This window comes from Myodes glareolus, chromosome 10, assembly GCF_982192425.1.
Source record: "Myodes glareolus chromosome 10, mMyoGla1.1, whole genome shotgun sequence".
Classification (NCBI taxonomy): Eukaryota; Metazoa; Chordata; class Mammalia; order Rodentia; family Cricetidae; genus Myodes; species Myodes glareolus.
The window spans coordinates 11,752,039-11,771,141 of NC_142035.1; the positions used below are offsets into that span (position 1 = coordinate 11,752,039).

The window sequence follows — 19,103 nt, forward strand, 5'->3', positions numbered from 1 at the left end:
AGGATCATCTCTGTGTGTCGCAAGAGGGAGGAAAAGCTATTTTCCAAGACACTGGCTTGCCAAAGTCAGTCTTCTGTTTTTCTCCAAACTTCAGTCTGCATATTTTCTGTGAATTTGTCTTCTGGTTCAGTAATTCATTCTTTTTCCCTATATAATCCAATATTAAAGTAAATTCTTCTGATTTCAGTTTGAAGTCTAGATTATTTTTAATTTTTTTTGTGTGTGTATGTGACAGGGTCTCATATCCCAGACTGACCTCAATCTCACCATGTAGCCTTGAATAGCCTTTTATTGTATTATATATGTGTATCAAAGTGAATGTCATGTGTGCATGGGTACCCACAGAGGCCAGAAGAGGGTGTTCATTGGAGCTGAAGTTACAGGTGGTTTTGAGCCTCCTCATGTAGGTGCTGGAAACAAATTCGGGTCCTCTGAAAGAGCAGCAATTACTCCTAAATCCTGAACCGTTACTCCAGCCAAGAGGATGACCTCTAAATCCTAGTCCTCCTGCTTCCACCTCCCTTTTGCTCCTACCAAGCCCAGTTTATTCAGTCCTGTAGATAGAATCCAGGGCCTCATAAGCATGCCAGTCGGGCACTCAGCCAACTAAGGTATATCCCTAGTGTCATGCTCCTTTAACATTAATTTTTAATTAGTTTGTGTGTACAGGCACAGACATGCCATGCCACAGTGCAGAGGACAGAGGACATTTGCTGGGGTGGGTTCTCTCCTACTATTGTATGAGTTCCAGGGATTGGACTCAGGTCATTATGATGCCTTGGTAGCAAGGGTCTTTTCTTTACCAGCTGATTCATCTTACTGGCATTGTTTGTTTGTTTGAGGCAATGACTTGGTACATAGTCAGACTGGTCTACAACATTCAACTCTCCTGCCTTAACTTCTTTTACAGATTAACCACTTTTTCTTTTTTATCACCCAATCATCTAAAGTACTTTGTTATAAGAATGGAAAGCTGGGGAGCTGAAGGCTCAGTGGTTAAGAGCACTGACTGCCCTTCCAAAGGACCTGGGTTCAGTTCCCAGAACCTACATAGCAGCTCACAACTGCATGTAACTCCAGTTCGAGAGTATCTGACACCTTCACACTTATGCACATAAAATAAAGTTAAATAAGTTAAAAAAAAAAAGAGTAAAAAGCTGACTGACAGCAACTGAGCTGACCCCAGGGTGAGGTTAGTCAGGTTTCTTCTGTGCTGGTTTGCCAGCACCCTTCTAGGTGATCCTCCAAGTACCAGCAGAGGACCTGGGCAGTTTCTTGGCCCTTCCCCCTGGTACTCAGGCCGTGCTCCTTAAGGGCTTCTGCTGAGCCTCCTGTCCCTTTTTGTTTCTTAGGACCTGAGATGCCATCACCAGGTCTCTGTTGTCATCAGTTCTGTGCCAGGCTGTGTGACACTTTTTTAACCTTCTTACTGGCACCTAGAATTGGCCAAAGCCCCAAGGGGCAGAGCAGCTGCAGTGTGATGTGTCACCTCTGGGATTCTCCTTCAGAATTTCATCTCCTGGAGTCGTGTTGACCTTGGCAGCTCTCCAAAGTCTGCAGGGTTTTTTGTTTGTTTGTTTGTTTCCTGATTTTTCTTGCTTTCTGAGGTTTTCTGGTCTTAGGTTCTCAGCCATCCCTGAAGCAGCAGCTGCTTTCTGCAAGTCTTTAGACTCTGAGGAGGACCTGGAGCAAGCCCCCACAAGAGAGACAAAGAGCTCAGAGCCACAGCAGGAACTACTTGAATTACTTGAGTAGAAAGGAAACTGCTAGGTAGTCACTCTGTTTAAAGGGAATATTATTTTTGGTTTTTCAAGACAGGGTTTCTCTATGTAGCCCCGACTGTTCTGAAACTCACTCTGTAGACCAGGCTGACCTCAAACTCAGAGATCCACCTGCATCTGCCTCCCTAGTGCTGGGATTAAAGGTCTGTGCCACCACATCCAGCTAAATCAATTTTAAAGTGGGTGCTGGAATCTAAACTTGGGTCCTCATGCTTGTGCAGCAAGCACTCTTACCACTGAGCCATCTTTATAGCTCTAGTTTTTATTCACATATAAATTTAACTCATTGAATTTTTAATGAGAGAAGTGTGTCCTTATCCTCATTTTATGATTGAGGAAACATTCAGAGCTTTGCTCAGAGTCATTTGGCAGCTTAGTAATTAACAGGGTTCTCTTCCAGAGTTGACAGTTTGAACCACTGGGATATTTACCTTGCAGTTTAAAGAGAATAATAATATTAATTATTAATTCATTTTAAAGAGATAATGAAACCCAGAGACTGCTGGTAGAACAGATACAACAATGGTGTACAATTTGAAGCTTCTGAGCTGAGCATGGGCTTAAGTACTTATGAAATTTTATGTGGGAGTCTAGTTTGACATTATGGCCATTTTGCCCAACTGCTTACCCTAGCTCTAATGCCAAGTCATTGTAGGGTAAACAAAACCATGATAGCCAGCCCAAGCCCAGTGTGATGGCTTGTAACTGTAGTCCTAGTACTTGCTCAAGCAGATGGATTGCCGTGCAGATTTCTGGGAATTAAACTCAAGTCCTTTGGAAGAGCAGTCAGTGATCCTAATCACTGAGCCATCTCTCCAGTCCCAAGGTTTATTTATTTATTCACAGGGTTTTTTTTTGTTGTTGTTGTTGTTGTTGTGTTTTGGTGATGGTGCTTGGATTTGAACCCAGGGCCTCTGCTATGGTAAACATTCTGCTATGCTCTCCTCAGCCTGACCGAGTGCTCTGCCACATCTCCTCAGTCTCCTGTCTCTGGCAGCAGCATTATGCCTATGATATGAGCCATGGGAAACCTGACTCTGGGATTCAGGAGTCCAGTCCACCAAAGAAATGCTTGGTTGACCAGAAACAAGGGTACTTGTGTATTTAGCCAACATTCAGCTTGTCATCAAGACCTGGCAGTATTAGACTAGCAGGACAGATGAAGGTTAATATTTAGTTTTATATGAGGACTAGCAGTTTCAAAAAAAGTTTGTTTTGTTTTTAAAAATGTGGAAAAGAAAGATAGAGGTAGGAGAGTATTTTTTAAAATTAATTTTATTTATTTACTTATACATACCAATTCCAGTTCCCTTTCCTCCTCTCCTCCTGCTCCCCTCACCTTCCCCCACCTCACTCCCCATCAGCTTCTCAGAGGGTAAGGCCTCCGATGGGAAGTCAACTAAGTCTGCCTTGTTGAGGCAGAACCAAGGCCCTCCCTGCCTTGTGTGCCCCTCCCCCATGCCTAGACTGAGCAAGGTATCTCTCCATAGAAAATGGGTTCTACAAAGTCAGTTCATACATTAACGTTAGATCTGGTCCCACTGCCAGTAGCCCCATATACTGTCCAAGCCACACTATTGTCACCTGCATTTAGTGGTCCTATGCAGGTTTCCCGGTTGTCAGTTCAGAGTCAGTGATCTCCCACTAGCTTGGGTCATCTGATTTCAGCGGGTTTCCCCATCATGGTCTTGACCCCTTTGTTCATAGTATTGCTTCTCACTCACTTCGATTGTACTCCAGGAGCTTGGTCCAGTGGTTAGTTGTGGATTGAAAGAGAGTATTTTTAAAAACGAAGCTGGGTTAAGCCATACATCTTTAATTCCAGCACTGCAGAGGCAGGCAGTTCTCTGAGTTTGAGGCTAGCCTGGTCTGGTTCTAGGACAGCTGAGACTGCATAGTGAGACTGCACTGTCTTCCCCCCACCCCGTACACACATACATACAAATGGAGCTGAACTTAGGCTACTGTCCAAGAAACCGTTCTGGTCATTTCCCATAATCCATTTAGTTATCCCAGCAGTCCTGAACAGGCAGCTATAGAAAGGGGCAAGGAAGATGAGGTATCCTTTGTTCTATTGTTGTCATTGCCTTTACCTTGTTCTTTGCGTGGGAGGCATGAAATGAGATTAGTCTGCCCAGAAGGCTGTAGGGTCTCTGTTTTGGGCTTCCAGAACTCTTTTTGCAACCAGTGTCACAGCATTGACAGTGCTCACAGTGAAGTGGACAGGTAGGTAGATGGTCAGGGCTCTCAAAGTCTTAGCCCGCTCTTGGCCAGATAAAGCTGTCTCTTGATCTGTTTCTGTAAAATAGGGATTATAGTAAAGCCTTTTTTCTCAAAGATTCTGAAGTCTTACTTAAGTTTCTTCTTTAATAAGGTGTGTGTAGGAGGGCAGTCTGGGAAGAACATGTCACTTGGCCCTCCTGCACCCTCAAGCTGACCCCTGGGCTCAGTGATGCTGTGTGTCATTGAGCATGGGCCAGTTGGCTTCTTAAATCTCTTAGCTTGTTATAAGGCTTGGTCTTCAGACAGCTCTCATGCTGGAGGGTATACCCACTTAAGCTGTGGTGAGTACTTGTTATACAGCCACAGTTGGATAGTTCCTGTGCACTTGAGACAGTAGAGGGATAAAGGGATGGGCCTCCACTTTTGCCAGCCAGACTGTTTTATGTCCTTTGGTCTATGACATCACTTCTCTGTTCTGAGCTCATGGCTTGTTTTTTTTTTTTTTGTTTTTTTTTTCTTGCTTGACCTATGCTGGCTCTGGGGCAGCCATTACTAAGCTGACCTCCATCTCTTCCTTTTCATGGTGTTGGAATTGAACCCAGAGCTTTATACATGAGAAATAGGTACTCTGCCATTGAGCTACACTCCCAGTTCTGGCTTTTATCTTTTAAGTTAGTACATGATCCTGCTGTGTAACTGATGTGTGTGTTAGAAAGGGTGAAATAGACTGACAAGACTATCTGGAGCTGGACCATTTGCCCTCTGTTTTGGGGCAGGGTTAGCACAGTCCTCAGTCAATAGCCTGGCTTTATCTCCACTTATATTGCTGCTCCCAACATCAGTTATTAGGCCAAAATGCAGGCACATTCTCATCCCTACACGGAGCATTGTTGTCCTGCTGGGAATATCATTTTCTTGAGTGTGTTTGTTCTAACTGCAAATTAACAAGACACTTCCAGAGAGCCTGTTTAGAGGGCTAGGATGTTGTAATTGAAACACAAGCACAAATTACTGTTTTTGTTGAGTCGGAGTTCTAATGTATAGCCCAGACTGGTCTTTAGCTTTTAGTTCTCCTGCATCAGCACTTGAATGCTGGGATTAAGACATGTACTGTCACATCGGATTCTATTATAGTCTCAAAAGGCCTTGTCTTGCTCTTCAGTAGACAGAACCGTTCTATAAGAGGACTCCAGAAGCTAGAGCATAGTAAACATTGACTCTTAAAGACTCTTGTCAGGGCTTGCAGGCTTTTGAATTCAGTAATGACTCTTGGGGTAGCCCCAGAACACAACCCGCCACTCTAAAAAATAAGGTTACCCAATCTTTAGTGATCTTCCATACCATTGAGGGAAGCCCACAGCTGCAAACTCCTGACCATAAGCTAAGATGCTCAGCTGGCCCTGGCGATTCTGAATGTTGGGATTCAGCTGACCTTCTTGCCTGTCTGCCTGCCTCCTTCCTTCTGTGTGGGTATTTTGTGTGCATGTATGTCTGAACATGTGTGTGTATGATACCCAAGGACCAGAAGAGGTTGTTGGATCCCTTGGAACTGGAGTTACAGAAGGTTGTTAGCCTCCTTGTGGGTACTGGCAACCAACCCCAGACCTCTGGAATAGTAGCAAATGTTCTGAACTGCTGACGCATCTCTCCAGACCTGACCTACTTTGACTAACTTTAAAGATGAGTCAGGAAGGAAAGTCAAGGCAAGAGAAGAAACTAAACATCAAGTAACCTGTGTGTGGTGTGTGTGTATGCATGCATGCATGTACGTATATATGTGTATATGTGCTTGAATATGTATCGAGGTCAAAGGTCAGCTTCGGTTCTTCAGTCACCATCCACCTTGTTTTTATTTATTTATTTATTGTTTTTATTTTTGGTTTTTCAAGACAGGGTTTCTCTGTAGCTTTGGAGCCTGTCCTGGAACTAGCTCTTGGGGTCTCTCCCTAACCTGGAGCTTCCCAAGTAGGCTCAGTTGGCTGCCTATTAAGCCAGGGATCTGCTGTCTGTGCCTCCCCAGCTCTAGATTATAGGTGCACACAGCTTTTTAATGTGGGTACTGGGTACTGAAGTCATAGTTTTCATGCTTCCCTAACCCCTTAGCCTTTTGTCTTCTATCATCTTAATTTCTGGAGAGTTTTTACAGTGCTTAGTAATTTATTTATGTGAGTGCGTGTGGTGTGTGTGTATGCCATGATGTACTCGTATAGGTCAGAGGACAATTTGCAGAAATTGATTCTCTCCTACTGTATGGATTCTGGGACCCAAACTCAGGTTCTTAGACTTGGTGGCAAGTTCCTTTACCTACTGAGTCATCTTGCTGGCCTCTTTGGTGTTTTGATACAGAGTTTCATGTAGCTCAGGCTGGCCTTGAGGCTCACCACTAACTCCTGATCTTCCTGTGTCAGCCTGCCATGCAATGGGATTACCAGCATGTACTACCACACTTAGTTTACCATTTTGGGTTTTAATCTTCAGACAGCAAAAGAAACTAAACAAAGCAAGATAGGTTTGCTTAGTTAGCTTGCATGCTTAGCCCCTGGTGCTCTGACCCACAGAGGCTTCTGACAAAGGCTGAACTGCAAATTCAGAATCCCAAGAGGCCCTGAGCACCCAGAGAGGTTGTTGTTAGGCAAGATGGGGATGCTAATTGGCCTCCGAGAGAGCAGAGCTGCTGCTAAGCTCCATCATCCCTTGGTAAACGTACTCCCCCTGGCAGTCTTGTTAATATTTAAAAATAAAGTGCCAAATCTATTACAACCACTGTAATTTAATTTTTGCTGTAGTTCAGAGCTATATGGTTGCCAGCATGGCATCAGTGTGGGCTGAGTTTTAAATGCTAACCTATTTACTTATATATTTAATTTATTTTTAGTCGTTATATGGGATGCCTTGGATGAGAGCAACAGTAATATTAACTTGAAAATAAGTAATTTGTGTTTAGGTATACCAACAAATGTGATTTTGGTTGTCCCTCCTCCTGGTCCCTTTTTTTCCAGAGTGCATGCTTTGCTATGGTGAAGTGTTGTTTTCTAAAATTTTTGTTTGGGGTCTTTCAGTCCAAGATACGTAGCAGGGGCATTGTGTGGGGTCATGGCTGGCCCTACAGAACTGCTCGAAAGACTGTTTTGACAGGTGTTAGAGTGGCAAGAATGAAAATGGCCAAGTCACACCCTACCCCTGCCAGGTGTGTGTGTGTGTGTGGTATGTGTGTTGTGAGACAAGGTCTCAAGGGCTGGGCTTAAAGATCTTGTTACAGAGCCAAGGATGGTCTTGAGCCCTCAGTCTTCCTGCCTTCACTTGCTGAATTCCAAACTTGCAGATGTGCACCACAGTATCTACAGGCTTCATGCGTTCTTTTCTAAGTCATGCCAAATACTAAAAATTTGGTCCTAAGATTAATTTTACTTTTAATCATGTATATATGTGTATGTATGCCACATGTATGTGGGTACCCTTGAAGGCCAGAGGTGTCAGATTCTTTGGAGCTAGAGTTATAAGCATTTGAGAGTCACCTGAAGTGCTTGCTGGGAATTGAGCTCATGTCCTTCTGGAAGACTAATACGCACTCTGAACCCCTGAACCATCTCTCTAGTCCAATAAATGGTATTCTTGATCCTGTAAACCAAATAATGGCTTGGGGGACTCCGGATCGCTACCAGAAGATGCTTTAACTTCTTACATAGTATCCTTGAATTCGTTTATAGGATTCTTAGTTTTAATATATTTTGACTTAGGTTTAGTTGGCAATTTAGATATATCGAAAACTAAACTTGACACAGACTTTTACTGTGCAGCCCCGGCTGGCCTAGGATTCACAGAGATCTACCTGGCTCTGCCTTCCAATGCTGGGATTAAAAGCACCACTACACCCAGCTACTCTCAGCTTTGTTAGTCATTCATTCTTCTGTGATAGAGCAATTGACTCCTGCTTTTGTGGACTTGGTTCATCAGAACTGGCTCTACTAACCATACATCACAAGGCCGAAGGGGAAAGTTAATGGCAAAACATTCTGGGTCAAGTAAAGAACAACACAGCAGAGGGAGAAGAGTATGAGCCATCTTCTTGTCTTCTGCATTCACTATTGTTTGCATTCACTACAAGCAGGGTGTAGCTGCAGCCTGGTGCCTGGACTGGTCTGAGGCCTCTGCCCTTAGGCTGCTCTGGAAGACCTTGCTTTACTTGCTGTATATGCCTCAGACTGGGCAGTTTCTAGTGCTTTCTCTAGATCTTTGACGATTTTGATGAAAGATTGGCTCTTACCACAGATGTTTGACAAGTTGGGTGTTAATGTGAACTAGAATGATGCCTTTGTAGAAACTGAAAATCGCAGAGAATGGAAACCCTATTAATCTGCTAGGATCTTCTAGGCTAACAGTAATGTGATTACAGTTTCACCCTCACTAGACACAAAGAGAGATGGCCTTCCAAAAGAGACTGCATCGAAGAAGATGTTTGGAATCTTGGTAGGAGGCTGAGGCAGAAGGATGCAAGCTCAAGGCCAGCCTGAGTTTCTGTGTAATATATTATCAAAGAAAAAGAAGACCTTTGATTTGGACTGTATGCCAGAGAGCAGAAAATTGGTGAAGTTTGACACAGCACCCCTTTATCATACAGCAACTTTCTCATAGGATTGAGGAAATGGTTTATTGCAACCAAGAAAATAAAAGAAAATAAAGAAACAAAGAAAATAAAATAAATAAATAAAAAATAAATAAAATAAAAAAAACAAAGAAAATAAAGTTTTGTTTTGTTGTCTACAGGCTCTCATGTAGTACAGGCTAGCCTCAAACTTGTTATGTAGCCTTGACTTTCTGGTCTTCCCATCTAATCATTCCAAGTGCCGAGGTTATAGTTATGCTCAAGCCACCACACAAAGCCAGAGGAAGATTCTTACCCCTGTCATGTCTGCCATTTGTATGGTATAAATGCAGCTCTTAGGAGAGGAGTGCTGGCGCCTTTGTCAGTACCTCAGTTCTTGGTTTCTTTATATAGTTCTGATTCTGGGAATCTCCTCTGGGCTTCAAGATAAGGAATGTTTGAGAATGTAACATCCCTTGTTGGCCTTTGTAAAGCAGAGGTCATTCAAGTACAGCAGCCGCAAGTGACCATAGCAGTGTTCTGTGTGCCAGCCTACATGCAACTCACATAGGGCAAGGTACCTCTTCATTAAGCAGACATGGCCGTGCATAGTAGGTGTGTCAACTGGAAAGACCGGAGATAGGAGTGGACAGTACCAGTCCTGTAATGGAGGGGCATCGGGGAAAGTTAAGAACTCATGAGTAAGTAGTGTCAGCCGCAGCAGAAACCTGATACCTAGGACAGACCAAGACCACAGTTGGAGAGAGGGAATCATGACAAGGGACCAGACAGACAGAGCCTGCAGGTGGCTGCACCTCTCACAGCATCTTTTTTTCCCCGCATTACCTAGTCCAGCATATAGTGCTAGAAAACATGTATGTGATACAGACAATGTCTGAAGGCATATGTGTTGTTTCTTCTGGCCCAGGGTTCCCTTTGGGCATGTGGTATGAGATTTGGGCATCTTTGCTGAACTCTCTGTGGGGTATGTGCCTGGTGTAGGTACTTGTGAGGGTTGGTCAGTGTCATACTATTCAGAATTAAAAATTCTTAGTTGCAATTAGACTTTATATTCCTGCCTATATAAATATGCAATAAACTTGCATTCTTATAAACAAAGACAGTGAGAGTGGAAGCTGTGGCTTACCTGCCTGTTGTGAACTTCCCAGGGAGCTTTGTTTAAATATGTATTCACATCTGATCATGGACCATTTAATAATCAAGATTTTAAAAAGATTGGCAGGTTTCTAGGTTTGCTTTCAAGACACTGCATGACTGTTGATTTTACCACTTTTTTTTTTTAATACTTGGAAATAAGTTGACTGGAAACAACCTGTGATGGACTGAATGACTTTTGTGCTAGAGATGGGAAGGCCTTTGAGAGCAATGCAGTTTCTTCCCAAAGTCAGCCTGAAATGAAAGCTTTTGCTCTTTGTCCTTTGTGAGTCCACTTCCAGTTTCCTTAAACACTTTCTGCTGCTCCAAAGCATTTAAAAGGATGTGAAAGTGTGTGTGCAAATTTTGCAGCCAAAAATTCTTTCTGCATTTTAGAGAAAAGAAATGTAGCTTTTTTTTAGATTTGTATGTAAATGTCCATATGTATTTTAGAATTTCCTTCCTTCCTTCCTTCCTTCCTTCCTTCCTTCCTTCCTTCCTTCCTTCCTTCTTTCCTTCCTTTTCTTCTCTTTTTTTTTTTTTTCTGAGACAGGGTCTCACTATGTTTTTGGCTGTCCTGGAACTTGTTCTGTAGATCCTCCTGAGTGCTGGGATTGAATGCATATGTTCATGTATATGCAGGCATGTGCGTATGTGTCTCAGATGACAGACACCAAGTGTCCCCATCTATCACTTTCTTCCTATGCCTTTGAAGCAGGTTTTTTCCAGGGACCTAGGGCCCGAGTTTGCTCAGCTTAGCCTCAAAGCCAGCAAGCCCCAGGGATCCCCCTGTCTCTGCCCTTAGAGCTGGAATGCCAGGTTCATTACATAGGTGTTGGGATCTGAATTCTAGCTCATGATTGTTCAGTAAGCATTCACATTTTAAAAATAATTTATTTTTATCTTTATGTGCATTAGTGTTTTGCCTGTATATATGCCTGTGTGAAGGTGTTAGATCTTGGAGTTAGAGATAGTTGTGAGCTGCCGTGTGGGTGCTGGGAATTGAACCCAGTCAGTGCTCTTAACTGCCAAGCCATCTTCTCAGTCCCCTCAGTACGCGTTCTTAACTTCTGAGCCATCTTTCTAGCTTAATACCTTTTTTCTTTTTTTAAAGAAAATTTGTGTGTTGCTGTGTTCTAAAACCCACTGTCTCCCAGCGTATGCAGTGAGTAGATTTGAAATGTATAAGTCAGTGACTCTCATTCCAGCATCAACTTTTTAAAACTTTATAATTGGCGTGTTGTATTGGTGCTCAGCACTGAAAATGCTGGGAATCAGTTGTGCATGTGACCCTGACAGTAAAAAGATCACATCAAAGAAAGAAATGAGGATGGCTTTGGGCACTTTGGGAGACCTGGACTCCAGAGACCAAGCCCTGTTGTAAAATCTGACTTCACAGGGTCAGATGACTTAGGCAGACCTCTGTTCCTGCTTCTGTGACTCAGAGGCAACAACCTGCATGTCAATGACCCCAGGGATCACACACACAGACATTAGGAAACACACTTGTGCAGCAGGATGCAGGAAGCATGCTGACTCCATAGGAAGCCATAACAGATGCAGGGTCAGTGGCTTCATTCTTCATGGAGAACCTTCCCGAGAGCTGTGACTCTGATCTCTAGTGGTTAGGGTGGGGTTCAGCTATTCATAAACTTAGCGGATGTTGGTCATAGAGATCATGCAGCTTCACAGGTATTCCAACACACCAGGGAGTCACCAGTCCTGTCACAAGTGCTTTGAATCTCCATATTCACCTCTGTGGTAGAGACATCACCTCTGGTGCCCTCTACAGTGTAGGTCTTGGAGGTCAAACTCAGGTTGTCAGGTTTGGTTTTTACCCATTTCCCCAACTCATAGACCAAGACTGAGTCTTGCTGCTGTGCAGACCAGGCTGGCCTTGAACAGGCCTCTCTTCCTGCTTCTGCTTCCCACATGCAGGCATTATAGGCCTGTGTTACTGCAGTTTATGTACAATAGAGGCAGAATCTCTCTTTATTGCCAATGGTGGCTCAAAACTCACTGTGTAGACCAGGCTGGCCTCTTCCTGCCTCAGCTTTCCAAGTAAAGCTTACAGGATCAAGTCCCCAGGCTTGGCTTTGGAACATTGGTGTTTGGATGGAGGATTACCTTGTTTTCAGCATTTCCTATTGGCTGTCTTGACGTCTAGTTCAGCATCCTTTCTTCACCATCCTGTCTTTCAGAGTGGGATCGAAGCACAGAAGTCCCTATGATCGTGCTCCTTCTCCAGCTCCCTGCTATGCTATGCTCTGCTTCCTCGCCACTCTAGCTTTCTAGGCACACTGATGTGTGCACAGGTCTCCAGCAGACACTTCAGTGCATTTGCCCTTGAGCATTCTTCCATGTGGATTCATTGTGTCACTTTATTTTACTTCTAATCTGGTAGTGTTGTGAGGGATTTTTCTGTGTCATGGTCTTACTAGTGTATGTTCAAGAGAATACTGCAGGTTGAACCCAGGAGGAGAGAAGAGATGCCTGCTCTGTGCCTGGAGGCATTCCAGGGAAGCCGTGGCTACAAGGAAAGCTTATTTATCTTATTTTTGTCGTGGTTATAAGAGATTCCTCAATCAAGACATAGGGCTGGGTAATAATTACATGCTGATTTGTGCTAAGTGTTGCTTTAACAGCCCGCACACTGTGGTAACATTTCTGAGCTAGTGCCTGTAAAGGGCCTGCTGCTTCTCAGAAGAGCAATCTGAAATCTGTGCAGAGGCACGTGCTGACACCTGGAGCACTTCTCAACTGGATGCTAAGATAAAATTGGCTTTTAACTGCAGTTCAGCCAGTGTTGATCAGGACCATGGTGCTGGAAAGTACTGCTTGTCAAGGTAAGGCTCAATACAATGTTCCAGAACACATGAGCTTCAATACGTAAGGGTTTTTTTGACTTCACTAACCACATTACCATGGACCAATGCCCTGGAGGTAATTTGAAACAAAAAGTGTTGATACTCATGGAAAAATGGTCAAGATGGCATCTACCTCACAAAGATGCAATTCTTTATGAATGAGTGTTTAGACTGGAAATCATGTGTCTGCTCAGACACTAGCTCATGAGTCATGTGTAGCTAGGTTTAGTAATGACTTTCTAGAGACGTTCATACGTTCCTATATACAGTTCCTCTCTGTGACCCTTGGTCACTTGCACATGAAACAGAAGGGTGGGAGGGACACTTGTAAGGTCCTATATTACTAACATTCATCGGATATCCAGTGACTCTACCCAAGAGATAGGTTTATTACCAGAAATACCCTCAAACAGAATTTCCCCCAGCCAGTTCTACAGAAAACCTGTTGATATTGCTGGCGAACTGTCAGGGCCAGGTGCCTGTTTGGGGAATAGCAGGGGTCTTGTGAGCTGTCTGTTGTGAACCCCTCTGAAGGGGGCTCAAGTTGGCAGTTTTGGGTTAGTAGATGAGCCAGCTGCACCTGGACCTCTCTGTGAGTGTAGGTACTAGCTACCACTGTGGATGGCTGGCTCTGTCTGTACCAGCCATGGAGGAATACACATGGAAGTGGGGTTGAATAAGAAATAGTATTGAGTTGGGCGGTGGTGGCATATACCTTTAATCCCAGCACTTGGGAGGCAGAGGCAGGCAGATCTCTGTGAGTTCGAGGCCAACTTGGGCTATAAGAGCTAGTTCTAGGACAGGCTCCAAAGCTACACAGAAACCCTGTCTCGAAAAACCAAAAAAAGAAAGAAAAAAATGGTATTGAATAGCCAGGGAATGGTTGCACACACCTTTAATCCCAGCACTTGGGTGGCAGAGGTAGGTAGATCTCTGTGAGTTCAAGGCTAGCCTGGTCTACAGAGCTAGTTCCAGGACAGAAAAACCCTGTCGTTCCCCCCCCCCCCCCAAAAAAAAACAAAGAAAAGAAAGAAATAGTGTTGAACATCACTGGGGGACAATTTGAACCCAGTCCAAAGGAGAATTTTCTTTACAGATGGCAGTGTCTTACAGATTGCCTGTGTTCTTGGAAACCATTGTTTCGGACAGTGTTAGATGGTACTGATCCCAGGCAGGCTGAGTCTGAATCTGTGACGGTTTCCCTTTGTTTGACAACATTTGCCTTTTTTGGTCTTTTATGTTTTCCAGGGTTGAGCATGTACCTGTGGTTAAACAGAAAGTCTTTACTGGTGTTTGCCTGCCTGCCTTCTTTCCTTTCCTTTCCTTTCCTTTCCTTTCCTTTCCTTTCCTTTCCTTTCCTTTCCTTTCCTTTCCTTTCCTTTCCTTTCCTTTCCTTTTTCCTTTCCTTTCCTTTCCTTTCCTTTCCTTTCCTTTCCTTTCCTTTCCTTTCCTTTCCTTTCCTTTCCTTTTTCTAGCTTTTTTTAAATTTGTTTTATGTTTAAGTGTTCTTTCTGCATGTACTCCTTTATTCCAGAAGAGGGCATCAGATCCCACTATAGATGGTTGGTGAATATTGAGCTCAGGTCCTCTGAAAGGAAGAACAGCCAGTGCTCTTAACCATTGAGCCATCTCTCCAGCCCCCATGTGAATTTCTTAGTAAAATGACAAGACTCATTCAGGAGACAGTATTCACAAACTATTAATAAAACAGATTGCAAACCAATTTAATTTTTTTTTTTTGATTTTTCAAGACAGAGTTTCACTGTAGCTTTGGAACCTGTCCTGGAACTAGCTCTGTCGATCAGGCTGGCCTCGAACTCACAGAGATCCACCCGCCTCTGCCTCCTGAGTGCTGGGATTTTGAGTGCTGCTGTGTGCTGAGTGCTCTGTGAGTTTGAGGCCAGCCTGATCTAGAGAGTGGGTTCCAGGATAGCCAGGGCTACACAAAGAAATCCTGTAAAAAAAAATTACTTATGGAATGTGACAGTTTTCAAGAGTCAGATCTTGACAGTGGTCGAGATTGGCCAGAGGGAACTTCATCCAGTGAGTCATCTTGACCCAAAGCCAATCTTAAAAGTGTACCCTGAACTGCAGAAGAGTCAAAAGCAAGCTGACTCCTAACAAACACGCACATATTACATCTCTCTGTTCTAGCTGCTTCACACTTTAAAACTGCCTCAAACTAATGGACTACAAAGCTGGAATTGTAAGCCAAGCAAAGCCTTTCTGTCCTAGGTAGTTTGTCAGGATGTTTTTTTGTTTGTTTGTTTTTAATTTTTTTTGTCCCATCAGCAGAAACAACTGGGACAGAAAGGGAAGGCTAGCATTGAAGGCTCCCTCCAGAACTCTCTGCGTTGACCCAGGTTTGAAGGTTTATTGAGATTTTATGTGTCAAAAAAAAAAAAAAAAACACAACAGACCACTGTGTATCAGTAGCAGCCCCAGCGAAGCAGGAGATTTGTGTGGCTAAGCCTAGAAAGGTCCATCTGACAGTTTTCTGCAGGAGAAAAACATTGCCGGTCTCATCTAGCTCCATCCTAGTAGCCACTGTATTTAAGTACTTGGCTCCTCTGTGACTTCACAACGGAACAGGATGCTAAAAACTTAGTTGTAAGAGAAAAATAAATAGTTGTAGCTGGGGAAAGTGGCACATACATATAATTCCAACACTTGGACTGAGGGCAGGAGGGTTGTGAGCTCAAGGCCAGTCTGAACTACATAGCCAGTTTAAGATTGACCTGGGTTTTATAGGGAGACCCTGTCTCAAAAGAACCAAAGCAGGGCTGGGGAGATGTCTCATTGGATAAAGTACTCTGTGTAAGCATGAGGACCCGAGTTCAGTACCCACATTAAAGGCTGGGTGTGAAGTTGGCTGTGATGGCGCACACCTTTAATTCCAGAGAGAGGCAGAAGCAGGTGGATCTGTGAGTTTGAGGACAGACAGGGCTACACAGAGAAACCCTGTCTTAAAACCAAACAGGTCTGAGTGCGGTTAGTTTGCACCTGCAATCCCACCAGTGAGCAGGCAGAGACAGGAATCGATTCCCCAGACCTCACTGGCTGTTCAGCTTATATAGTTGGTGAGGGTTCAGCCATAGACCCTGTCTTTAAAAAAAAAGGTAGAGAGAGATGGTAGATGAACACATGATTCTGACCTCTTGCCTTTACGGGTTACTTCTCATCCCCCACAAATTCAAACCAAACCAAAAGCCCTTAGTGGAAGAGCCAGGGTACAGTGGTTTCTCCTACCTCATCAATGACTGCTAAAGGTGCTCAGAGGTCACTGCTGTGTAGATGGATTCTCACCTCTTTGGTTCCTTAGGGAGAGTAGGAGAGATAAAGAATTAATGCACAGTTCTCGGGCTGCTGATGTTTCTTGTAGCAGTGTGTCTCCAGTTGTACCCTTGGGCTAGCAGCATTGGTGTCACCTGTGAGCTTCTTACAACTTATATATAGGTTCAGCCCTGGCTGCCCTAGTTAAGTGCCTGGGGCAGATGCAGGAAACTGGCTTTCTAAACTCTCTTTGGGGAAAGAGCAAGGAAGAATGACATGACTGTGCCAGTGGAGCCCCTCTGCTAGCATTACCTTTTCAGAACATGGGGTGGGTTTGTCTGCAGTACCTAAGTACTTTGAATGCTTCCATAAACATTTGTCTGGGGACAGAGATGGTAAAGTACTTCCAAAGATCCTAATTTCCATTCATAGCATCCATGTGAAAATGTCAGCCATAGTGCCTTGTGCCTGTGATCTGAGCACCGGGGCACTGGAGACTTGAGAGTCCCTGTTAATTGGTAAGCTTCAGGCCAAAAAGAAGCCCTGTTTCAAAAGAGGTGGATGGCATTCCTGAAGATAACAGCCTCTAGCCTTCACCCGCATGCACTGTATGCCCACCAGCACCCTTTGAAAGAAGAGCAGCTTGTTTTTAAGGTGATTTCTGACATTTGATGTGGAAGTGAAGGAAAACAAGGTTATGGGAAGATGGAACAATGCCACAGAAGCAAGCAAGAGATCTGATAGGAAGTTTAAACTCTCACTTTTAATGGGTGAACTGTAGGCAGCTCTCCTGCTGTTACCCCGCACTGCGCTGCACTGCAAGTTGGAAATAGAAAATGTCTTGTACACAAGTTTCTCAGAGCTATGTCTTAAAGATTCAAGCTAGTGATGGTGGTGGACACTTTTAATCCCAGAACTTGGGAAGCAGAGGCAGGGCGAATGAATGAATCTCTGTGAATTTGAGACCAGCCCAGGAGGCCAGTCCACAGACTGAGCCCAGGACAGCCAGGGCTACATAGAGAGACAGTTTGAAAAACTAAAACTACATAGTTTGAAAAACTAAAACTTGAAGTTCTCTATCCCCTTGGAGAACGAACCCTGTGTCTATTCTGTTCTTGGAGGGTGGAATGGGTGTACATGGATCTTCCAGCACAGAGCAATAACTAGATACTGACAACTCCGTTCCGAAGGTGTTCTCAATATGGACCCGTCTTGTGCTAGGTGCCTGGGATTTCCACACTACACACTGAGCTGTCCAACTGCTTTGTCCCTACTCCCAGTGTAGCATCAGACTCTGGCTGGAATGGAGTGAATTGCATTATCCCTTCAGTTGTTATTGCCAGAAGTGTGTCACCAAGACACAGCTTGTTGAGCCAGAATTACTAGCCCAAGGCCATGTGTGCTGAGCACAGAGGAGTGTCAAGACAGATAGCAAGCCTTTTACTACAGCCTGAGGCCACGTTAGAGGCCAGCCAGGCATTGAAGATTCCACCTCAGACCCTAGCAGGGAGTTCCCCCACACACGTCAAGCAGTCCTTCCCTTTGAGAGGGAGTGATGAGTCTTGGAGTGGCCTACCAGGAAAGGACTTCTGAGGTGTGACTCCCTCCTGGAGCAGCCACACAGGAGCCCAAGGTGGCTTGCCCATCCACTGCTCACAGTACATTTTAGTTTACTCACATTATCTGAAGAACACTCAGCTGTGCTTGCCTTACTGCCTTGGGTGGTGGCAGACTGGGCAGGGCACCTTCCGCTGTTCTTCAGTTTTTTGAAGGGATACAGAGCTTTTAGTGCCTGGGGAGCAGAGTGGCCTGTGGCTTCTTTCTGAGTTACACCAAGTGTAAAGTGGATGTGCTGAGAACAGAGATCTTTGCAGGTGTCTCTGCTGGTCTGTAAAGGTCTTTCTGATTGTCACGGTGCTAGAGGGCACTGTGAAGGCTTGCCCACCAAGTGGAACATAGTTGTACTTTATGCTTATCTACGACTTGGAATTGGCTGAAATTCCCCTTAGACCTACTGGTCACCAAGAACTGTGAGTGTCCTGAATCCAGGGTGGAAAGCTTTAGAGCTGAAGGAGGTTAAGCTGTGTAATAGATACTTTCACCCCTGCATCTACTCATCTCTCCTCTACCCTCTTTTCCACAGTGAATACCTACCTCTTCATGGTGCAGGCTCAAGGCATCCTGCTTCGGGACAATGTGAGGACCATTGGTGCCCAGGTGTATGAGCAGGTGGTCCGAAGCGCCTATGCCAAGAGGAACAGTAGCCTGAACGACTCAGGTAAGCTGTGGTGAAGAGAGCCTTATGGAATGTCCGAGAGAGGCAGGGAGGCTGAGTCATTCATCTCCAAAAGAGAGAGTGTTGAGAGAAAGATTGGCTTGGAGTCATCGCTCCTGCTCAGGGTGGCTAGAAGGCTGCATTTTCTTTCTGAACTCAAAGTTGTGTTTCAGAACATGGCTTCTTGCTTTGTTTTTGAGATAGTGTCTCCCTGTGTAGCCCTAGCTGGCCTCAAACTCAGAGTTACACCTGCCTCTGCTTCCCAAGTGCTGGGATTAAAGGTGCTCACCATTATATGCTGCCTTAATTTTCTTTTTTAACTTATTTTTGTTGGGGCATGAATATGCCATGGAGTAAGTACAGAAGTTGGTTCTCTCCTTCCACCAAGAATGTCCCAGGAGTCGAACTCAGATCATCAGGCCTGGTGGCAAGTCCATTTATCACTAAACCATCTTATTTGTCTCAATTTCTTACCTTCTTTCAAGATTTACGTGTGTGTTTGTGTGTGTGTGTGTGTGTGTGTGTGTGTGTGTGTGAGAGAGAGAGGGAGAGAGAGAGAGAGAGAGAGAGAGAGAGAGAGAAAACTTGAGCACATGTGTGTAGATGGTGCACACAAAGGCCAGAAGAGAGTGTTGGATCCCTTTAAGCTGAAGTTGTAAGTGGGTATGAGCTGGCCAGTAGAGGAGCTGGGAACTGAACTTAGGTCCTCTGCAAGAGCATCAAGTACTCTTAACACTGCTGAGCCATCTCTCCAGCTTCATTCTTTCTTCCTTAAAGGAAATAATGCAGCTCTCAAAATCATCTAAATAATATCTGTTATTGAAGTACTAGCCTGAAATTCTAACACTTGAGAAGCATAGTCTATACAATGAGGCCTTGTCAGAATGAATGAATGAATGAATGAATGAATGAATGAAATCAGGACCGGTCTGTGGCTGAATGAATGG

The 19,103-nt window shown here is 44.3% G+C and overlaps 1 protein-coding gene across 2 annotated transcripts in view; it reads left to right on the forward strand.

Annotated features, from left to right (window-relative positions):
* Positions 1-19,103, forward strand: part of B4galt5 (beta-1,4-galactosyltransferase 5) — a 56,565-nt gene that overhangs the window by 23,436 nt on the left and 14,026 nt on the right. For both annotated transcript variants that reach the window (XM_085696996.2, XM_048441127.3), the window contains exon 2: positions 18,025-18,159. In XM_085696996.2, coding sequence (XP_085553122.1) covers positions 18,025-18,159 — 135 coding nt within the window. The remainder of the gene's footprint in view (positions 1-18,024; positions 18,160-19,103) is intronic.